This window comes from Epinephelus lanceolatus, chromosome 1 (assembly GCF_041903045.1).
Source record: "Epinephelus lanceolatus isolate andai-2023 chromosome 1, ASM4190304v1, whole genome shotgun sequence".
Taxonomy (NCBI): domain Eukaryota; kingdom Metazoa; phylum Chordata; class Actinopteri; order Perciformes; family Serranidae; genus Epinephelus; species Epinephelus lanceolatus.
In genome coordinates this window covers 45,651,414-45,676,211 of record NC_135734.1, presented here as the reverse complement: position 1 = coordinate 45,676,211, position 24,798 = coordinate 45,651,414, and the positions used below count along the sequence as shown (strand labels likewise).

The 24,798-nt window shown below is 41.5% G+C and overlaps 1 protein-coding gene across 2 annotated transcripts in view; it reads left to right on the top strand.

The window, feature by feature from the left end:
- The window catches only part of pmepa1 (prostate transmembrane protein, androgen induced 1), a 42,274-nt gene extending 37,660 nt beyond the window's left edge, over nt 1–4,614 (top strand). For both annotated transcript variants that reach the window (XM_033626944.2, XM_033626945.2), the window contains exons 3-5: nt 2,473–2,526; nt 2,632–3,002; nt 3,411–4,614. In XM_033626944.2, the coding sequence (XP_033482835.1) occupies nt 2,473–2,526; nt 2,632–3,002; nt 3,411–3,723 (738 nt within the window). In that variant the 3' untranslated portion in view covers nt 3,724–4,614. The remainder of the gene's footprint in view (nt 1–2,472; nt 2,527–2,631; nt 3,003–3,410) is intronic.
- Nucleotides 4,615–24,798: the final 20,184 nt, after the last annotated feature.

Genomic DNA, 24,798 nt, shown 5'->3' with positions numbered 1-24,798 from the left:
TTGATGAATCTCGGGTACATTTATGTCTTGTATTTAAGTGTGGCCTGATGGCTGTCTGATTTTTGAAGATGCATATTTTTCCAAAGTGTAAAAGGGGATAACATTCAGAGCCTAATGCTTTGGTCATTCAAAGAACAAATGGTGGCAAAATAATGATGTAAAAATGACTGCTAATTTAAGGTGAAACTGAACGCTGGCTCACATTATTAACTTTCATAGCAGATATCTATATATGCCACAGAACTATAAAGCCTACTCTACACTATGGCACTCGGCTCGTGGTGCTCAAAGCGCTAAAAGTACATTTGAAAATCTCAACGGCAATGTCTCGTTCCAGAAATCATGACCTGGTTACTCAAGATAATCCGCAAAACTTATTCTAAGCAGTTTCATGTAGGAACTATTTTCTTTCCACCAAATGACATCCACCACCCATATCACTGCACAGAAGGAAGCGTGCATCTGCTGCTAGCTCACCTAGCACCACTGAGCTAGCTAACGTTACAGCTCAGCCGACGAGGACGGGAGTTAAGAGGCCCATTAATACTGGATTTTTGGGCTAACGCCGCTATTACGAAGTAAAAAAAATCCTAATATTGATAGATCAGCCGATATTCTATCAATCCATCTTTATCTGTATCTAGATATCTAATGCAGTTATCGCTCAAATATGGTCATCAAACAATTATGGATCAGAAGCGTAATGGAAGCTGAATCACTTAAAGCATTTTCTGGATTATGTTCTGTAAACAAAAAAATCTTTTCATATCGGTGCATATCTGACAACATATACGTCAGTATCGATATACCTGTGAGAGGCCAGTATCGGCCGATGAAACTGACTGACCGATATATCAGTCGGGCTCTACCATGAGTAGATGCACGCTTCCTTCTACAGTTGGCAGAAAGAAAATAGTTCCTACATGAAACTGCTCACAAAAAGATCTGTGGATTATCTCAAGTAACCAGGTCATGATTTCTGGAAAGAGACATTGCCTTTGAGTTTTTTAGATTCAGTGCCATCTTCTTCCATTATATTGAAGAGTACGCACAACAGCACAGGGGTGAACTGTCCCTTTAAATATACACATTTAAATTGCAGCCTGTATCAGTGTGAAATTTAGAAACAGTCGAACATGATTAGTCGACACAGATATCACTATAGAGACATACAAACTGTACATGATTCAGTAAAAACATGATCAGGTCTAAACAGACTTCCCACTGTGCTGAATGAGGGGAGGAGCCGAGTTATCAGTCAGGTCTCAATGAAAGACACAATCAGAGGAGTTCTGAGTGACAGCATGTGATCATGGTGATTAAACACTGCTGCAGGCGAACGCTAACACACTGACTCATTTCTTCATTAAGGGCCACAGCAACAACTATTTCAAGAAACACACACACAGACAGATGCACACACACAGAGACACACACACACGCTGACTTACACCTGAGGCCTCTACAAACATATGATTTCACTTGTGCTCCTTGAATCACCTGCTACTGAATCACTGATGTGTGTGTGTGTGGCTCCAGTCTGCAAGTAAGACATGAGTAAAGGATGAAGCATTATCACGCACGCACACACACACACACACACACACACACACACACGCACACAGCTCCTGATAAGCTCAGGGGAGTCATTGTCCTAGTTAATTTGGATTAGCAGACAGACACACTGACACACATACAGTCAGTCAGTCAGCCAGACACGCACACAGACAGACAGGCAGGGAAACTGTCGCCAGAGAAAAAACTGCACAAAAAGTTGGAAAAGTTCATTCTAGACGTTTCTATAGAAGTGAAGAGCTGCTTTTGTCTTCTCGCTGAGGCATCGAGACATGACTGATTTCAAATTATTTCCATTATGTGTTTTCACTCTGAAACTTTATTTATCCACGGGTTATTTCAGCAGCAAAACGTAATAAGATCTGCAGCAATGAGGAGAAAATAACAAACTGTGCATCACTCAAAACTCTGATGAATTAAAATAGATAGATATATATAAATACATTTGAGTTATATTTTAAAGTATCAATAAGATATAAAGATGCTGCAGTAAGTGAAGCCCTCTAGTGGACAAAAGTATAATCACAGCACAACAGAGCAGGGTCCCACGTACATGCACATGAAATGTTATTGTGGGTCCAAGAAAAGTCATGGTAAAGTTTTAAAATTGTGTCCATGAAAATGTGTGGGAACCCTGTATGTATATCAAGTTTACAAGTTGGAAATCTGACTTCAGAAAGTGCTAACGTTAAAAATTCAGACCTCCCAGTGCAAATGTAACGCCATATTAGTCCCTTAATGTAGTACATATACTACTCTCATGTAGGTTTTATTTAAATCAGCTTTATTGGCATGAATATAGTGCAGTATGACAGTATGAAATAGTATATAATAGAGGCACGTGATACTTTTGGTAAATGGGTTTAATTCAAAATGAATTTACTCTCTGTCTCTTAGGAGGGATGTCTGTGGTCTTCTGAGGGTACGGGGACCAGCAGTGGTCTGAATGAGGTGAGTTCAACCAGAAATCTGCTAAAATAAACTTATGTCGTAACAACTCAGTTTAATGTTACACAGTTTGACACGGCACTAAACTGATGTCCGTCCTCACCACAGCACCAGGTGTATAACCCACGCCCTCCAGACAGAGGAGTCCCCTCGTCCTACCTGCAGCGGGAGCCTCAGCATGCCCAGTCCCAGTCCCAGTCCCAGCCTCCCCTCCAGTCCCAGCGCTTCCAGCACACTTACGCCCCGACTCGCTTTCAGCCGACGTACCCCTACCTGCCCCAGAGCCTCATCGATCTCCCCCCCACCATATGCCTCTCAGATGGGGAGGAACCCCCGCCTTACCAGGGCCCCTGCACCCTGCAGCTTCGAGACCCGGAACAACAGATGGAGCTGAACCGCGAGTCGGTCAGAGCGCCGCCCAACCGAACAGTGTTCGACTCCCACCCCCTCGACCCATCCAGCTCCTGTCTGCAGGCCAGGTAAACAAGTTACTATACAAGAGATTGTTCCCAATGTTTCTCTCTCATTTCTTCATGCTCCCATCTCTGTGTGAACAAAACAAAATTGTAGAGGCTAAAAAGTCAATCAGCAACTTAAACTCCACCTCAATAGTTCCAGGACCATTAGAAAGTACCACCCCCATGGCATTGACTGTTTTGGAGTTAGTTACTGTGACAGGGAACTAAATTTAGACTTTGGTTCCTGTGATTCAAAATATATGTGTTCCTGAGTTCCTTAATGGGTCCTATGCTCCTGGAAAAGGGTTGGGTTTGGTTTAATCCAACATTCTGCCTGTTTTCCTTCATTTTCTGCTCCTCCAGTTGGTTTCATTCATGCTGTTCTGCTCTCATCACTCTTGTTTATGACTGTTGTTGTTTTGCTTCCAGACTGCAGGCCCCTCCTCCGAGTGTCCACTCAGGTGTCAGTGTGTTAGAAGCCCAGGAGGCCTTGTCCCGGCACCAGAAGCAGGGCTCTCGAGTAGAAGGAGCTCCGCCAACCTACAGCGAGGTGATCGGGCACTACTACCACCCGACGTCCCTGACCCCCAGCCACAACAGTCGGACTGTGTCGTCCTCACAAGCACCGCCGTCCTCGTTCATACACGGCCTGCTCCGACCTCCGCCTCAGCAGCAGGGAAGCGTGGACAACAGAAACGTGAGGAATACGAAGGAGAAGTCCCAGAAGCCACAGCAGGTGTGACAGTACTGCTTCCTTATTCCTAGCCTGTGGGAAAACCAGGATTTTTTTGTCTGCTCGCGACTTGGGAAGTGGTCAGTAGTCAATGAGGAACAACCTGGTGAATGGTAACACCCCTCTGAATGGTTTAAGGGCTGGTTAGTTGTAGTTGTAGTCCCACTTCACGGATCGGGCTAGGACTGGGAAGAAGCGCACGCTGGCTTCTCGTCAAGAACACCTGGAAGCCACATCGCTCCTGCAGAGCACAGTTGCAGGAGAAAATCTGGTACTTCCTGTTCCACGGCTTCTTACTTCCTGTCTAAGGAGCACTTCAGATGAACCGATGATGATGTCAGAGAAGAAGGGCAGAAGGTGCAAAGGGAAGGGCGGCTACAGAAGCCTCCTCCTTCTTCCCTAACGCCACCTCGTCCCTTCTCTACTGGACTGATCTAACTTCATTCATATAAATATTTACTTGTTCTGTTTGTTTCTATAGAACCTTTTGTTTGTTTGTTTGTCTTTTTCGCGCTTACAGAAAATCTTTCTATCCAGGCAAATGACGAAACGTTGCAATCTTCTTGGTTCTTAAAGGTTTTGTTTTGTCCTGTAGTGATAATCCCCCCTCGCTGCTTTGACATCCGTTTAGTTCTGTTTCACGTTCACGACTGCATCGGCGGCGACTCCTGCACCGGGCTTTAGCTGTATCACTGGGACGTGTTAGCACGTTAGGATATTTCCAGAAAGAGTTTAGATATAGTTAGCTTTATCTTAAACTAGCTTACCAGTCATAGCACAGTGCTAATTGTCCCCAAGCTAAAGGTTTCTGCCTTATATCGACCAACAGATGCAGGAGTTGCCACTAAAATCCTTTTTAGTTTTTTTATCTTATGTTTTCTAAAGAAGGTTTGCACAAGACAGTTCACCACAGAAAAAGAATCCGCAATATGATTGACGTAAGAGAGAAAACAGAGAAAGTAGGGGTATTTTTCTAAACTTGATAGATTGTTACGAGTAAAGTTTTTTTCTGTTTTTATATGTTGTCTAGTTTTAGAAAAAGAACATCATTGATCTGTTGCCAACTTTCACGTTGAACATTTTGTTGCATACATGTTATTACATTTTGAGTATATATACACACATGTATGCAAACCGAGAGCGAACTTAAAAGCACGAATTTAGAGTTATTTATATAATTGCTGAAAAGAATTGCACTATTTTTTAGTATGCGCAGATGGAACGTGTGAGAGAGACTTTTATTGTGAAGGAGCTCTGTGTATTGAGGCATAAACAGAACGAGAGACCTGAAACCATGGGGACTCACCAGAGGGTCGGACCTGCTCGGTGCACAGCGACCTATCACAACAACATATCATGGGGAGATTGGTTCAACGGACTCGGATCAACCGTTACTGTACCATTGATATATAAAAAAACAAATCCCTCATTTATGCAAACGTCCGAGTCCTGCGAGCTAACCACAAGTCAGTGTTCAACCTGTGGGCCCAATCAGAAACTCTGCTTGTAGCTCTCTCTCTCTCATCCTATTGGCCGAATCGTTTGCCAATCCCAAAGCTGGCTGTCACTACCTCGACCAAACAAGCCAAGCACAGTTCGCTCACGTTGATCAGACTCTGTCACATTGATCAGACGTCTGAACTAATCACGACAATGTGTAATGTAACAGTAGAGTAGAGTAGGAAGTAGTCGAGTTTTTAATCCTGCTGTGTGTTATTTTATTCGAATGTCAGAATTTTTGTTCGTCGGGTGAAAAGAGAGAGACACAATGCAGACCCAGTGACACCTAACGCCCCCTCTGTAGTACACTACGGAGGAGCCAGGTCACCCTACAGGCCCTAAATGAGTGATACGCTGACTGTGCACCGCTGTGGCCGCACACACACACACACACACACACACACACACACACACACACACACACACATTAGACCAACATGTTTGGTCACAAACACCTCCAGTTTCATCTTTCCTGCCTTCGCAACACACACAGTCCCCTCTGGTGAGTCTCTTCTCTTGCAGGCATCTCTAAGCACTTTACTGCAGCAGGAACGAGACAACAATCTTCGGTCAGCCAGCGTCAGACGATAAAAACTACGGTAGAGCCCTTTAATATTCTAGGTTAGATTCCCCGACCTTTAGAGCCACGATTTTAAAAGATGCAAAGAGTTGTGCTCTGAAACTTTAAATATCCTTCAAGTGGAAAACAAATTCTAACTATTACAACATTTTTGATGCCTTACTTTGAGAAATAAAGAAGTGTTTTGCCACAAAATCCTTCTTTTTATTTCTCAAATGTTAAATTTTCGTTATACAAGCAGCAGTACAAGAACTTTGGTGAAATAAAATACAGTATGGAATTGGCAAAAACTTTTATTAAAATTAGGAACTACCTTATCAAAGAATTAGTAAAAAAGTGTCAAGGTTTGATACTCAGTTGAAGTAACGACTTTTAACGACTTCTAGCAGCAGTTAATTGTATTTTTATTTTGGATATTTCACTTTTGGAGCAGAACTCTTTGCGCGCTGAACGCAGCACGAGATGGGTTGTCGCAAACTAGGCACGCCGAAGTGTTGAAAAGTGACACGAGTGTTAATAGCAACTCGTCTCGTGTAGTCTCTTTGAGAGCGTCGGACTAAAGGTCGAGCTTTAGCTTACTGATGTAGAAGATTAGAACATATTTGTAGTTTTGTCTTTTAGTTGTTTCTTGTGTAAAAGTGTTCGTTGGAGCCTCCACTCTGAAGTTGAACTATTATCGATGTGAAGGCGCCCTTTAGAGTCCAGCCTTTATGCAACAGCGCCCTCCACAGGGACCGAACCAAACCGCAGCCAAAACTCCTGAAACTGAGTCCGCTTAACTTTTCAGCCCGAGGAGAGGAGAGAGTCAAAAGGCCAAAAAAAAAGATACTGTATAATTTTTTTAATCTGATACGGTGAATCCTGAAATCCTTTGTCTTTTCTTTCACATGTCATCATAACGTCATAACGAGTTTCAGAGCGAAACATCTGATTGTCTGAGAGATAAATCCTGGTGATCTTTAAAAACCTTTAACAGCACTTAGCTCTGTTTTGAAGTTCCAGAATCCTTAAAGAGTCTTTTAATCATCTTGATAAAAATTCAGTCGCTGTGCTATTGTGCAGCAGATTTTATCTAGTTTGTAAGTTTTCTGGAAATACATTATCCTCAAAACACATTGTGGTGTGTGCTCACCGCTGTCTGGATTTGTTAAAAGATTTTCAGTTATTTACCCTTCAGAAAAACAGATGCTCAGCTCTGTGACTCGACTGTAGCTCTTCTTAAACAGCGATCACCCTCATTATTTTTGATTTTTCTTTTTACATAGCAAAACGAGCTCTTCCTCAGATAAACAGAGGAAGTTATTAATCTTATGTTGTGTGAATCCTGCCTTAAACTTCACTACAACAACTACATCAGGTTGACAAATAATCAAAAGCGATTCACCTGTCTCTCTTTCTCCTTTTGTTCCTGTGCTGATCTGCCATATTTTATTTAATGACGAGCACTTAAAGAAAAAAAATCACGATATAAAGAAATTAATCTCTTGACCCAAAGCAGCTAAAGGAGCAATGAGTGGATCAATCAAAGTGTGAATCAACTTTGACCTCAGATTGAGATTACGAGCCCGGTCCCGACACAAGTCTCGATAACTTGACCCTCTCTTTCCTTTTCTTTCCTCTTCCCCTCCGCCAGTATTATACTCGTGTTCGGACTGGGCTGTTCCCTTTTTCAAAATGGTTCGATTCCCTGCCCTGGAGGGTTTGCAGCGGGTATGAGAAGGCTGGATCGGCTCTGATCAGGGCGCCACAGTAGAATAAACGATAGTAGTGATTAATCTAATGTAGAAGTAAAACAGTGTAGGATCAATCTCTCACTTCAGGGAAAACTTGCGCTGGCTGACGACACAAAAAGAAAAGACAGGAGGGGCGAGGAGGGGAACACAAATCACACATTTAGTCACACAGATGAAATGATTATACTGCATATATGCTGCTGATACACCACACACTGCCTTCACGTACACGCTGGTGTGTTTACATGCAGAGACAACAGATTTACAGCCCTTTAGTTCTTTAATAACTGTAAGTTCAGCTATTTTTCAACCCGGATCCTATTTGACATGTTTAAAGTGACTAATGGAGAGAAAACATTTCCAGTTGGTCCAGTGTTGAGAAAAAGTGCTGCAGCCGGCGGCAAAACAAGCTGCAGTGTAAACGCTCGGGGCATTTGTGCACCTTTACGTCCACTAAGAGTGTTTGTTTTGCCACTGACAGACTCAGATTATTATTGTGTAATAAGTGTCTGACAGTATTATAGAAACAATCCCTACAGAGAGAGACCTGTTTGTTGAAGAGAAAAATCCTTTTTTTAAACCAGAAGCAGCCCCAAAGTTGGTCCCGTCAAACCCACCAGACTCCATTTAAATAAAGAGTAATTTAAGCGTGTATAGAGGCAGCGCATTTTAACATCTAACTGTGCAAATTATTATGATTAAGGGTTTATTTTAACCCAACTGGAGTTAGTGATTGTTGGAACAGTGCGAAGACAAAGCAAAACGGCTTTTTTGTGTTTAATTTTGTCTCAGTTGACATTGGATGAAGTTTGTTTTATGATATTAAAATCTCTGTTTATTTGAATGGAGTCTGGTGGGTTTGGCGAGGGCTATTTCAGGGCTGCTTGTGGTTAAACATGAAGGTAGATCTCTGTTGGGATCCTTTCAATAATGTTGTCACGCTTAGAATAACAATCTGAGCCTGTCAGATGCAAGTGGATTCAAGGTGACATTGCACGATTGCCCCAGGTTGTTATGTTGCAGCTGGTTATACTGGTAATACTGGACCAATTAAAAAACCATTCGTCTTTTTGGTCACTTGGACACAAAATGATGGAAAAATATGGTCCAGGTTGAAAAATACTTCAGCGACCCTTTAAGTGGAGTCGATTGAGTGAAACCCACATTAGCTGTCGGTCACGTCTGAAACCAATCATGTCTCTGTCTCCTAAAATGTGTCCAAGTCAGTAATAATCTGTTTGAACTGGTCACACACGTCTCTTTGCTTTAAGCCAGCGTGAAGGCAGAGTTACAACAATGTTTTTGTAAAGTCAGCGGACTTTTCCCAGAGCAGAGTGTGTGTGTGTGTATGTGTGTATGTGTGTGTGCTGTTAATGTACACTGACTTGCCCTGGGAAAGACCTCCAGCTGTCTAGACAAAAACTAAACACACTCACGCAGAGCAGACTAAACAAACTTACCTAAGAACCAGACCTTGCACACACACAGGTGCACCTTCATTCATGCACACACTCTTATTGTGGACCACACAAGATCGCAAAAACATTTATCTAACACACACACCTGGCCCTCATCCTCCTCCTCCTCCTTCTTCCTCCTGTCTCAACGAGCTTTCCTGTTCCCTAGAGATGCCTGCTGTCCAATGACAGAGCTCCTCTCAGACCGGCCCTCGCTGCCATTGGCTGTCTGTCCGTCGGTCTCCGTGGAAACGTTCATGTATTATTGTTGCTATGTCGTACAAGTGTGCCTGCCTGCGCTGAGACGGGCGAAACGTGAGTGGCTAGTTTGGGCTGTCAATCATCCCGGGCCACGCCTCCTTACTGTCTCAGATGATGATGATGATGATTGGATGATGATGATGAGATTGAGGATGATGAAGATTGATGTTTTTGATAGTGATGCCGCAGAGAGCGTTGCAATACACCTACTATTTGCCTTTTTGATATTAGTCATTTTAACGTAGTGTGCTAAGTGTAAAGTTTTTTATTGTTGTTGTTATTGTTGTTGTTTATTCACTTGAGAACAAAAAAAAGGTCATTTTACTTCAATCCATCGATCACACTTTTTTATTTTATTTGTAAAACCAACTTTGAGAGTGTAAAACTACCTAACACACACAAACACACACACACACACGCTGCAGATCACTGGGCGGAGCTGTAAATACAAGACAACGTGCGTCTGCTTTAAAGTGCCATTTCACCGTTTGTCAGAGGACGAAAACTCGCGCAAACCACCGCTCATTCAGTCGCGAGCTCTTCCTCCACGCACTTACGAGTCCGAGTACACGTCTCTGTGCATGTTAACATCAAGTCCTGCTCACCCAATTCGTTCACTGCACCCCTAATCATCACCTCTCCTCGCCCGGCCCAGCGTCTACATGTGTGCCTTCTGGTGTCCCGGCTCAACGGAGACCTCGTCCGTCTGTAAAACACTTCCCCTCAAATACTCCAGTACTGTTGCCTTTTGACAGACGACACCAATGTGTTCATGAAATACACCTGATGTATGGAAGCCCATTCAGGTCAAGAAAGAGGGAGAAATGGATCAAATGTGAGGAGTGATAAAAACAGAAATACTCAGAGATTTATTTTGACAACATGGACGAAAAATCTTTAGTGTGCTTTGAAGAAAATGTAAATGTGAACCTCTACATATCCATGACAACTGAGAAAACAATCTGCTGAGGAAGATTGTTTGATGCAATTGAAAGCTCCAGAAACAGCTTAGGAGTTGTTGTGGTTGTTTTGGTCAGAAATACTCAAAATTTGGACTTTCTGAGTAAAGAATTGGACTTAATGAGCCAAAATTAGAGGAAAATTATAATTATAATTACACAATTTTTTTTTTAACTTGACATGAATTTTACTTGAACCTTTATTAGCTGTTAGCCCCTTGAGATGAACCATCTTGTATTCAAGGGGGTCCGACACAAACCATACATACATGGCTTATTTTTTACTTAGTGTCTAATAATTTTGAGTATTTTTTGTTTTATCATTCAGATTTTTCATCTGTTTTTCTTTACCCATTTTCCTGGCGTGTATGGGCTTCTATAGAGATAAAGATAAATAATGTTGTGTTTCTAGGGATGTCGGAAAGTTTAAGTGTTGTAACGTCTACAATGAACTTCACTGAAGTTGTATTTTTCGCACAGCGTGACCTCAAATGCGTCACATTGTCATGGTGCTGAAAAAATGAAAAGCTCAGTCGCATCTGATTTCAGCTGTTGGGTCATGAAACAGTGAAACTCCTGCTTTTTAAATTTTGGCTCGAGGAACTACGAAGCCACCAGCTGGGATTTTTGTCTCACTTTATACATTTAATGGAACGCAACATAAGAAACAGCACCGGAGCCAACATGGCTGCCAAAAAAAATTCAACAAAAATAATAATCTAACACATTCAAAGACACTACAGCCCCGTCCTCTGTCCACTGCATCGTTAAAGACATTTCCAAAGAAGGAATCATCCTAAACAAGACTCTTGTTGCTTAAAAAAAAAACAAAAAAAAACCAACAAGAGTTACACCTGACTTGAACTTTTCTGTTTTTTGTTTCTTGGGTGAAACACTTTGCTTTACCGAAGCCTTTTCCCAGCTCCTGTTGTAACAAAAACACATCCTGGTACCAGTTTGAAAGAAGAACTCGTTCAAGTCGTGTTTTGTTGCTGCTCAGACTGGAGGAAGGTGAAGCGTAAGAGAAAACTGTTTTGCCCTTTTTGTGTTTTCGCTCATTCTGCCTGTTCTTTTCTGCTCTGCTCTTTGAATCAGCGCTGCACGGCGCCTCCTCCTCCGACAATGTTGAAGAAAATATATGAAAACACTCTCTTTTGGTTGCAGTCGGTATGTGTGCATATTTAAACAAAGCCTCGATATCTTACAGGACGCGGCGGCGCTCTGTCGCTTGTCCACCGCAGTGACTATTGTAGAAGTCTTCCAGCTGTTTTATCCTGCAAGCATCTAAAAATGTGGGACTTGTACAATAGATCCGTTTGTCGTGGTCAGGATTCCTACATGTGGCGTGTGTCAGATAAGACATGAAGGAACTCTGACCTGTTTCTGTTGTAAAACACTCAGCAGCAGGCTCGTCATCGTCCTCTCGCCGCAGAGGGAGGAAGGTGACGACTGCTGACGTAACTCCAGTCTGTTCTCTGTTCACAGCATGGCTCACATACTTATATAGAGGCCTACTTATTCTCAATGATAATAATTGCTTATTTGTGTATTAAAAACCGTTTATTTTAATTTATATTGAATGGTCTACGTGTTGCAAAGGTTTGTTACGTTGTTATTTTCTTCTCTGTTTGTTGCAAACAGAAGACAATGGTTTATCGTTGTTGTCACAGAACATGGTATGAATCGGACACATTGCAGTTATAGCCTTCGATTTAAAAAATAAATAAAAAAGTTTTATAAATATGTCCTCGTCTCCTCTGGTTATTTATTTATCATTTGTTTGGTACACTGGTGAATAAACTCTCCCAGAATTTCAGTTTGCTTTTTTTAAATAATGGAACTCGCATGAGAAATTGAGAAGAAACAACTTCACCAGACTGGACATGAATTTTTTATTTTTATTTTTATTTTACCAGTCAGCAGCAGTGACTTTGCATGTGTACTGACTGCTGTAGCTTGTTTACTTTTCTACTGGACTGAGTATTGTGGCGTTGGATCGTCCCTGAGGGGCTGTTGGCCCTGTACAAGCCCCCGTTGACCTGCAGTGGAGGATCGTACATGGAGCCACAGCTACTAACACTCAGATCCCGGTTCGGGGGGGTTGTCCTCTCTACTCAGAGACAAACACAAAGCAGTATCTGCACTTGAGTATCTGAACGTTTCCTCCTCAGCTGCTGATGAATGCTGTGGTCTGTGTAATGTCAGCCAGCATCCAGCAGGTGGTGCACGTCACTCATATTTGTTTTTTAAATCCATCCATCACTAGTTTTATCATGCACACCTGTGTCTTCTGTGACTTCCTGTCAGAGGTTGTCTTCTACCCAGAATTCTTTGAGGGTGGTTTCTGCTTTCAGTGAAGAAGACTTCATTTAGATGTTCTGAGTTTTACATGATTTAGTTGTTTTAAAGTTCAGTATTTAAGTGTCTGTTCATCTTGTGTGAACTGCACCAAAGTACATTTACTCATCTCCTGCAGTCAAAGTGAGTAGTTTTTTGTATCATTCAACACCTGCACTCAGTGGTTACTTTGCAAATTCAGATTTGCAGCTCCTAAAAAAACAACTCATAAAATATATATATTTGATAAATTAACTGTTAAAGTTAGGTCAACCATTAAAATAATAATCAGACAATATAACACTGACAGGGACCTTTCTGTCTGCACAGTAAGGAATGAGATAACATTTTGAATGCCTGACCGTTGTTGACATGCAGGTGGCTGGACGGAAAAAGAAAACAAGCCGGTCGCCTCCCTGTGCAGTAATTTTCCGGCTTGTTTTCCGGCTTGTTTTCTGAAGTGACAGCAGGTCACTGACACCAAGTCGATATCACAAAATCAGATCATAACTGTGCACGATTATCTTTTAGATATCAAATGATATGGGAAGTGGTTAAAATTATGACGATAATGAGCACTGAAGATAAGAGAGTAACCATGGCAACATGAAATATGGAAATAAAACAGTAAATATAAGAAGATACTGCAGGTTACAAGTTAAGGTGCGAGTGTGTGGAAGTCAAATCAGTAAGAATTATTTAAAAACTTTAATTTTAGTATCAACATCAAATATCAGGTTATTCAAAAACTATTTTCTGGTCATAATAACTGAAAATATATTATCTGTTATTTTCCTCAAATCATTTCATGTATCTCATTACAAAGCTCCTGTACTGCTGACATTTCTTTCTCTTTTTATAAGTGAGAAATGATGTGAATGTGTGAGTCGCCCAGTGATACATCAGATAAAAGACTATTGATATACAATGATAAATAAAAATAGATAAAAACAGTTGCAGTACGGGTTTGAATTTTAAAGTATGTTATCATAATTTTGGTGCCATAGAAAAATATGCCTGCTATATTTCATGGTTCATAATCAGTTTTCCTTCCTGTGCAGCAACATAAGGCTGAGAATTAATAAAAGAAAAGAGAGAAAAATTACCCACACATGCACGCAAAAACAAAAACAAAAACAAAACAAGACCAAAAAAAAAAAAACATACCACTTAGACTGATAATAACTGAAAATCCTACATAAAAAAAATAAGGTCTGTGGTATTTTGTATTTTGCACTTTTTCTCTCTAAAGCAGGATTCTGTTATTTAGTCACCTCTGCAAATGTTAATGTACCAAACATGAATATGTATAGTGTCCTTTACCAAGTTTTGTATTTCAGCTTTTTTTCTGACAGTATCACTTTACTTCATTTGATTATTTTGGTTTCCGAGAGGAAAGTTTTGCTGCTCACAGTCGTCTTCTCTTTGTCTCATCAGGAATAAATCAGCTTCTTATTGGGAGGTGACTAAATTCTGATTTGTTTTGTTCGGAGAAATGAGGAGCAAGAATAAATAAATCAGCAGGAGTTCGTCTGCTCAGAGTTTCTTAACCCTGGCAACAGATAAAATAGAGCTGAGACTTGAATTTACTGAGACACATTTATTATAATAATAATGATAATCTTTATTTAAGTGCTTTACATGGAAATAACTAAAACAGACAAGACATGGAAACAACAACTTTTAAAAGAGTTGATAAAAACTGAGGAAATGAAAGAGTTTAAATGAACTTCAAACTCAAGTAAAATCAGGAAAGGCTCTCCGATAAAAGTATGTTTAGAGAAGGACCTTAAAGGAGATCTCTGAGCCTCGGGGCCCTGACAGCAAACGCATGTCCCCTGCTCTGCACAATTCATGAACATGTGCAGGCTCATTTATAAGTCAATCAAGTTTTCTTTTGGATCTTACTGTGAACTAAAGAGCTGATTATGTCAGACATATAAAGATGACTGCAGTAAGAGAGGAGAAAGAGCATTTTAAGATCTTAAATTAGGATCAGGCCGAGGCCAGAGGAAGCCTGCTTCTCAGGAGCTGAACATGAAGAGGATGAGGAAATGGTTAAAATCTTATACTGATGTTATAATGAGCTCAGTTATGTCGAGGACAAAGAAGAGATCTTATGTTGATTTTCCCTTTGGGAGATGATGATGACGTTCATAAAACTTGTCTGACGTGTGACTTAAAGATGTCAGATCATAGCTCTAATTATATATAGAGAGAGATGGTGATGTTTTTAATCAGCTGACATTTTAATCCGTCAGTAGGAAAACAACTGGTGACTGTAATGACACTACAATGCATTCCACTGAGGCGTTCCTGTTCCTGGTCATTCCTGTTCCTGGTCATTGTTCTTACAGGTGCGACTTACGGAAAACATTAAATGGAACTGAGTCATTGTTGTTGTTGTTGTGATTTACAGCCGTGCTCATCGTGATGTGTCCAAATGTCTCTTCCTTGAGCAGAGACAGGAAGGATGTGATTTAGAGATCACTATTCATTCAAACAGCAGAGCAGCGATGCCTCCGTCCATTCAGCTGTTACCTCGCCTGATGTCTGGTTTCACATGGGACACTATCAGCGGTGTCCTGGGTGAAAGTCTGGAGCTCCCACCTGCTCTGTGCAGACTTGTCCAGGTCTTTCTACTACAGAGTGTCAACAAAGGGGCATCTGATACAGAAGTTTGAGGGTTCCTCCGTTCATTTGTGTCTAACACCGACCGGCCATTTGACGAGTTGGGAGTGAAACCAGGCTGCTATGTATAGTGGACACAGTGAAACTTTACATTAAAGCAACGCTGTGGTTAACATGTGGTTACATTTAGGCACAAACCACTTGGTTGTGGTTAGAAAGGATCATGTTTTGGTTTAAATCCCTGGTGTTTGAAGCACTACCTCTGTTGAGACACTCTCATGTTCGGTGGCTTTAAAGCCGCTGCAAACACAGTTGGTCTCAAAAAACAGAAGGCTTGACTTGGACTCAGAATAACCTGGGACTTGACTTGAACCTCCCCACCAGGACTTGACGTAAGGTACTTGAACATCCAACACATTCTCGCTCCAACCTCGTCGCATATTGACGGCTTGGTAATGGACTCTCCGTTTGTGTGTGTGTTGATGTTCTGGGACACCTTAAGTCAAGTTCTGCCTGTTACATGCATTGTCCTCTTTCAAAATACACTTCTATTTTCACAGGAAGTTTACCGTTTACATACAGTCTCTTTCAAAATAAGTGCACTATGTCGGTACAACACCTCCAATTGATGTTTTTTTCCTTCAACAACAAACACACATGGTTAGGTTTAGGAAAAAAAACAGGTTTGGCTTTATAATCATACGGGAAGCAAACGCTGCTCTCTTGGGTGAAAGTCAATGTTTGTTTGACCCATCCACCACCGCTGCTGCCCACCCCACTCAGACATTCGCCACCTCGACTTTCGTCCTTGTCTCACTGTGATTCCTCCTGACGCTGCTGGGCAACGTTAAACTAATGGCAACCAGCCGTTTATCATGCCAATGTTAAAGGACGCCTTTTCCCATTGGTTTCTGACGCCGCAAGTCACTGCTCAAGCACCGAATTTCGATGATTTCGGAGTGAGACCAGGCTCGCAAGGTAGCCTGGGTGCATCTGTTGTTGATGTTCTGGGACACTGTGCCAACTTTGGCCTGTTATGTGCATTGTGTTCACAGGAAACATACAGTTTGCATACATTCTCTTTCAAATTAAACGTACTAAGTCGCAGACTGCCGATTTTGTCCTTAAAAAACAAAAGCACGTGGTTGGTTTATAAAACAGTAACAGGGTTTGGCTTTACAATCATACAGGAAGTGAACTCTGGATCTCCTGGATGAAAGTCTGTGATTGTTGGACCCATCCACCCACCCTACTTGGACTTTTTACTCCCTAAACTCATGTTGTTGTCAGGGCGCATTTCCTCCTGATGCCTCACCCCAGCTGCGTATCATGCCAAGGTGAAAAGATGGCTTTTTTTGTCTGTGTCTGATATGGAAGTCACTGACCAAGCACCTGTATTCAGTGACTTCGGAAAAAGAACGGGTTGGAATATTGGGTCAATGGACCTTTTTTTTGGACCTGTCATAGTAGGAAAGCACAGGTAATGACACTGACAATGGCTCTGCTCTATTCAAGAGTCCCGGTGAGTGCAATCATGAACAAGCATGCACAATACCAGGATCCTGAAATCAAAGCAGCAAAATGGAATTCAGCCATCGACAAAATGTCTTCTGTGAAAAAGGCCTCTTGTCCCTCTAACCTTTAAATAACCTGCTGGTGTAATTTGTCAGTAAAATAATAAAAGCTTAGGTTTTATCTTCCAAATTTTTCTTGAAATAATGTTTAAAAATAATTTTACTTTCACTCCCATTGATGCAAAAATGGTTTGTCCATCACGCCACTGTAAGATCAAGACTTCAAAACAAAGGCAGTAGGAGGCGGGGCTTTGGTATCATCCCGTCATGGGCATGAGATCGACACTCTGCAGGCCACAGGTCAGTGTGTGTGTCAGCTGGCAGCTGCCTGATCACTGGATGAATGACTCCCAGCCAGCTATTGATCAGATTCCAACGACTTTAAACTGTATTACACTCTTTACTCTTCCTGCCAAGTTTCTACGTCAGCTGTCGCCTCAGAGTACGACCTCACGCATGGGTCGATAACTCTACTATCTGTCTCTCTTTCACTCTACTATCTGAGTTGCCTCACAGTTGGCAGTCTGACTGCTGGCTGCAGGGTGTTTATGACTCACTTGGCAGAGCAGAGGAAGCGTTGCATGAGTTACTGATGAACTGTAAAATGGAGATGGGATGACGAATGAGGTGAGGTGATGAAAAAATGTGGGCTGATCACTGAAATAGATTTCAAAGATCACTCGAGTGATTTTACAGACCTTTTCTCCTTCCACCATTGTCCCAGTTATCCCACTAAACCTTCAAAATATTCCTGACCATTAACAGTAATTCACTTATCCTTTGTGGAGATCAGAAATCAGTCACAGTATTGGTGTATGATACATTAATTACAGAGTATAATCACCTGAAATTTAGAGTTGTTGTGTTGTCCATGGAGATTGCCATGTTGCACCTCCATGTTTCTAGATGGGGCCATTCATTCACTGTAGTTAGCAGCTCCAGTACGCAACATATTCTCACTCCCAAGTTGTCACATGTCGCTGATTGCTTAGTGGAGTTTGACGTCTACACATGATGGGATAGGTATCCTGGGTGCGTCTGTTGTTGGAACACATTCTCACTCCGACGTTGTCACGTATGGACGTTTAGTCGTGGACTTTCCACATAGAGATATGATGTGAAAGGTACCCTGGATGTGTTGGTTGTTGACGTTCTGGGACACCGTGTCAAGTTCTGCCTGTTACATGCATTGTCTGCTATCAAGATACACTTCTGTTTTCACAGGAAATGTACAGTTTGCATACAGTCTCTTTCAAAATAAAAGCACTACGTTGGTACAACACCGCAAATTGATGTTTTTTTCCTTCAACAACAAACACACCTGATTAGGTTTAGGAAAGAAGAACAGGGTTTGGCTTTAGAATCATACGGGAAGCCAACACCGGCCTTTGGAATGTTTTTGTCCCGCCGAGTTCCCCCTGACGCTGCCGGGCACCATTGAACAATAATGAAGACGGACCACGTATCATGCCAGTGTGAAAGGATGACTTTTTTATGTCAGTGTCTGATGCCAGAAGCCACTGATCGAGCACCAGTTTTGGTGACTTCAGAGTGAGACCGGGTTCATTGTTGATATTCTGGGGCATTGTGTCTTTTCAAAATACACTTCTGTTTTCACAGGAAATGTGCAGTTTCTCCTCGTTAGATGCATCCAGTTCTCTTCAAAATAACCTTACAGCGTTAGTGAGACATCCCGTAATTAAGTTTATTTCCTTCTGCAACAAAAGCATGTGGTTTGGTTTAGGAAAAAAAACAGCATAGTTTGGCTCAACATTTGACAGGAAGTGAACACCTGGTTCCAAGGTGAAAGTCCGGTGTTTGTTAGACCCATCCACCGCCCCTCCCACCCGCCATATAGGGACTTTTCAGCTCCTTAAATTACATAGTTGATCAGCAGCATTTCTTAGTGATGCCATCTGGTGGCATATCATACCGCAGCAAAAGGATGGCTTTTTTTGTCTGTGTTTGACATGGAAATCGCTAACCAAGCGGCGGTATTTGACGACTTCGGAATGAGAACAGGCTGCGCCGTGACAAGCAGCGTCTGACAAACACAGATATTTTAATGTTAAACTGCTTTTTTCAGGGTTTTTATCGGTTTAAATCACCTGGTCCAATCCAGAATGCCACAACCAATGGCTTGGATGACAAAAGTACATGGTTATCTTCAGGCAACAAAAGCAAGTGGTTAGGTTTCGAAAAAACATCATAGTTTGGCTCTACATTCACACAGAAAGCCAAGAGCGAGCTCCTGGGTGGAAGTCCAGGGTTTGTTGGATCCATCTAACGCCCCTCCCACCTGTCGTAAAGGGACTTTTTAGGTCCTTATATTACGTCGTTTCCAGCAGCGTTTTAAACTGATGTTGTCCAGCTGCGTATCATACCGGTGCGACAGATGCTGTCTGACCAACTGGCATCTCGTAACATCGCAAAAGGTTTAAACGTTTAAACTGATGTTTACGTTAAGTCCGGCTGTTTTGTCAAATTGACTGCACCTAAAAGTGTATACGTCAGCGAAAGGTGGCTTTTGCCGCCAGGTGTTCGACACGGAAATCACTGACAAAACGTTGATATTTGATGACCTCGGAATGAGAACAGGGTGGACACGCCAAACAGGGAAGAGGAAATATTGATTTGTAATGTGAAACTGTTTTTTTTCTCAGTGTTTTACTGGTTTTAATCACCTCATGTGTTTGACTTGGAGAGGAAGAGACCTCTGCAGACGAATCGGCTCCAAGTAAAAACCTCTTGAACAATGAGCACATTGTTCACCATATAACACAGAACTTTTGGAAATTTTGGAAGTTAACAGATGTCAGACTCAGAATAAAGACACTTGGCACGACCTCTAGCTCATCTCATCAGTGTGTTGTCTTGAATGGATTTCAGTCTGATCTGCTTATTCTGCAACATGGTGTTCCCCAGGGGTCAACTCTTGGACCACTGTTATTTTCTATATATGTAAATGATCTACCATCAAGTCTTGCTACATGCCGTGTTCAACTTTATGCCGATGACACCGTCATATATACATCCCGGCCTGACATACCACAAATTCAATCCTCTCTTCAATCTGATTTCACCTCAGTTTAGGAATGGTTATTTTGTAATAAACTTCTTCTCAATAGACCAAAATCCTATATCATGATATTTGGTACCAAGCAAAAATTGAAATCCAAACCTGGTTGTTGTGTTATAAACTGTAATGACGGCTCATCATTGCATAAAGTTGACAGTTTTAAATATCTCGGTGTATGGCTAGATTCTGAACTTACTTTTAAACTTCATATAAATCATGTTCTACGGAGAGTCAACTTTGGTATTAATATGTTATATTGCTCCCGTAACTGTTTTACATTCAATGTCCGCAAGAAACTTGCCACTCAACTGATACTTCCAATCATGGATTATTGTGATGTCATATATCAAAATGCTCACAAATCTGATCTTGCTTCACTTAATACAACCTATAATAGACTCTGTAGATTTGTCCTAGGTGCCCTTACTTCACCCATCATTGCACAATGTATAATAGACTCGACTGGCCATCATTGAATGTGAGAAGACATATTTACTGGTTACATCTCATATATAAATGTATTTATTTTAAGTATCCACCTTATTTACAGCAGTTTCTTATACCGTATACATCAAATTATCGTATCAGACATTTTACCCATCTCTATTTTTCTGTTCCTAGAGTCAATAAATCATTCTTTAGAAGATCATTTATGTTTAAAGCACCAACAGATTGGAATAATTTACCAGCTAACATCAGATCTATTTCATCATTTGTTATTTTCAAGAGTCACCTTACTTTAAGGTGGCCTGTTCTTGTTTTCATTGAAACTGTGTGACCTCTCTGATTTGGTGATTTAATCATATACATTATTTGCTGTTGTTTCAGTGTTTCAGTGTTGGCCATTGTGGCTTTCTTATGGTTGTATTGTCCTAATGTTGTCATGATGTTAACTGTGGTTTGTCTTATATATATATATATATATATATATATATATATTTTTTTTTTTTTTTTTTTTTTTTTTTTTCCTTTGCTGTATGTTGCTGTATTGTTTGTTTTGTCTTTTGGTTTCTGTTTTTGTGTATTGTTGGTTCCATGTTCGTTATATGTCTGAACCATAGGTCTGGACCCCCTCAAAAACGAGATGATGCATCTCAAGGGGTTTATCCAAATAAATAAATTTCAATCATCTATTAGTTTGTGCCCCATATAGGCAGAGGGTTTGATTCCCACCTGCGACCGTTTGCTGCGTGTCATTCCACCTCTCTGTTCCCACATTCCCATCAATCTCTAGCTGCACTACAATAAAGGCAAGAAAGCATTCAGGCACTCAGATAATATAGTGGAGTGTAAATAAAGTGCTCTACATACTAAATAAGGATTGATGTCAGTCACAGATGACACTTCAGTGCTGTGTGGAGGCTTCAGGCAGCAGCAGGATATTCCTCTACATCACCAGGGATTCCCTGCAGCACCGAACAATCACTACCCAACCCTGATACGCTTCACTGCTGACGTCAAATAGAGGGTGAGTGTCCGACCGGACCCTCTGTGATGTCACTGTGTCACCTCTTGCAGTTGTGTAACCCACTATGCAACAACACACACACACACAAGGCTGATAAGGCCTCAGCTTTGATGTTACTGCCTGTCCACCTTTCGTTGCACAACTTCCCTTCATGCTTCATCTCTCCGGCTCAGATCAGTTGCACAATTTCTGTTTTTTTCCTTTTTCAGTGTGAAATGTTTTTCTTATCAGTGCAAACAGCAAAATTCTGCATACATATATATTATATATATATATATATATATATATATATATATAATATTTTCAGTATTATAGTATAAAAGTCACATGAAAAATATAAAAACCAACAATATGTTAAGGCAGATTTATACTTGTGCATCAGCTCTATGCAGACCCTCCGCCAAAAAGACAAATAGGATGTTTGAAAAGTCAAGGCAAATTTTCTTAATTTAAAGTAGGATATCACATATGGTACATATAATAATCATGTGGGTGCACACATCTTTAATCTAATGTTTAGCACAGCTTCAGTTGTAAACAGCTGATTATGATGTTACTGAGTGTGTGTTTTATTGGTGTGTGTGTGTGTGTGTGTGTGTCTCTGGGCTTCTTCCAGCTTCACTTTTCGTCCTGCATGATAAACTGAGGAGAAAGGGCCAACCCCACTTTGCCCACAGTGTTAGAGCTCTGAGTGTGAATGAGCAACTGTGTGGAAGTGAAAGCTTTCCCAGCGTCCTCGGCTGCGGGGCTGTTGCTTGGCAGCGTCTCCTCGTGTCCTCAGGAACTTCACATGACCTGAGCTCCATGGTTTGAGCAGCAGGAAGTCTGATCCTCTCTACGTAGTTGAGGAAAATACAGCTCTGTGACTGGTCAGCGGGTTAAATGGCAGCTGCGTCAGTCAGAGACAGTTTGTGACCTGGCCACCATGTTGAAAACAGTCAAGCCAAAATTAAGCACCACCCGACAGCCGCAGCAAACTTCTCAGGACATAGTGACAGTTTCAGCAAATATGAAAATTATAAAATAAAGCAAATTATGAAAGTTACCAAAATTTAGCTTTAACCCTCACTGATCTGGACCGATAATCTGTTTGTGACTCAGCAGCAACAAGCAGGTCCTATGGGAACATATTTACTGTTGTTAAAGTTGTGATTCAGAAAACTGAGAGCTTATTCGGTGGCAGCATGAGGCAGAAAGTTTGTCCATAAATATCCTCACCTTCTAAAACACACTGTCACATTTCATGCGATCCTCGTACATGACACAAAATACTTGCATTGTATTTTGGCCATCCATGGTCCATTTCAATACTTTAATTTTCAGTGGCCTACATTTAATCAAGTGACTGAAAAATGAAGCCAACGCAGGAAGTGCCACAAACTGCAGTTCCTTAAATGGCCACTTGAGGCTGGCTCCAAGCAAGTCAGTTACCGTAGAGTACTCAAAGGACGATGTTTTCTGTAGGCCGACCTGAAAGTTAGCATTGCACTGGCTCCCTCATCAAAAGTCCATGGGATTTTTGGTTTTGGATTATTGTTGGAGATAAGCTCTTCAGCAAACAATCATTTATGACACCTACACGTTTTGTTCAGCAAGATAATCTTCACGAATAAACACCACTTTCATGATTATTGCCACCTAAATGCAATTGCCAGAAGTAAAAAGCTAATGTTACAAACAAACTATGCCACAGTTGCATGATGTGACGTCACCACCATAACAAGACTGTAAATCCGCGTTCGGCACGGTTTGGCATGATGACATTCTGTAGTCTCATTTAGCCACTTGTTAGCGACCTCCTTTTGAAAGACACATAGAAGCTTCTTAGTTCACGAGTTGGGTATTTACTGACATGTTTTATGTTAACCACAGAACTTATTTCAGGCATCAAACCAAAAACTCATTGACTTTGAAACGAGGGAACCGACTGTAGTGAAATGCTAACTAATGTCTGAAAAAAAAGTCTTGTACAGCGTCAAAGACCCTCTAAGGAGTCAGATACATTTTATCTGGTAAGAACATTTTGTTTTATTGGTTTTAAGCCTGTTTTTCATGAGTGAAAATTAGCATTAGCATTATCACATTTTACCATAGCTGTAAATGCATCGTGCTAACGAAGCTAGCAGCTAGTGCTAGGGTTGGCTCCATGCTCTCCTCCAAACACGGTCGCTTATGGCTCCACAATCCGAGGTAGCGACGGTCAACATGCCAATCTCGAGGCTTCAAAATGGGAGTCCACAAATTAATTGTGACATGACTGTGGCTACCTGGGGTCTGCCCACTGGTCCGACAGCACATTGGTCCGACATCCCATTGTTCCGACCATATTAAACCCATTGCTCCGAAGTCCCGTTGTTCCAAAATCATCATGATGCCCTGTGGTTAAGGTCTGGTTAGGTTTAGGCACAAAAACCACTTGGTTAGGGTCAGGAAAAGATCATGGTGTGGGTTAAAATGAAAAAGAAAGTGGCAAACACATAAGCTGTGAGCCTGCTTCGCCTCAAGCCTTTCCCAGCTGACCCAGAGCCGGTCGCGGCGCACCATCAAGACAGAAATACGCCCAGCGGGAGCCGTTCAGCACCACGGAGAGCTCCCCACACAACCCCGACCCCAGAGTTAATAACAGGAGGTTATGGTGTTTCATTCTCTCGTCTCTGTGACACTTGTATCTCGACCAGCAGCCTACTTTTGTTGCGTTTGCTGATCCTCTATGGTACACTAATACAGTATAGCCTAGTATAATCACATATCGGAACAACGGGACGTTGGACTAATGGGATGTCGGACCAATGACATGGAGCTGGCTACCTATGCATTTAATACACTACTTGGCTCCTGCCTCAAACTGCACCCTCTAAAAGTGTCTGTGAGGTTTGGAGTGACGACCTGTACAAAGCTATTGGTTTATGGCGACTATGGCACAATAATTGGCGAGATTTGGTCATTAATGCTAGTGCTGTTAGCTAAAGTTAGTGATTTTGGTTGATTTTAGTTGTTGTGTGGAAGTGAGATACGTGCATTTGCCCTGTGTGACCCTCAATCATACGCTGGCTCCCTAAATGTGCACTCACCTATCGAAACTTTGAGAACCACTGAAATGTCCTAACTTTCCAAAAACAAGCAAAGATTTCTGGACACCAATATACAGGCAATTCTTGTTGGACGAATCAGTTCATTGTTAGTTTTTGTCTTTTTGTGAGACTTGCTGACAGTAACAGACAGATACAACATCACCAGACTTATCATTAAAGACTTCCTTCACTGACTCTGCTCACCCATCAGCACCTGGCTCGCTGACAGAGCCACAAGGTAAAGAGGAGGAACTTGTTTTTATCCCAAGCGTCGGTCATAAAGTTTGAACCTTTGATAGTGCAGAAAGCTGTGATGGTGTTAGCACTGACACCCAAACAAACCCGACACATTTTACTGCTGTTGGAGACACTTAGTTTATATGACAGTTGGCTGAGTCACCTCAAAGTCTGTCTTTATTTGATGAAGCCTTTTA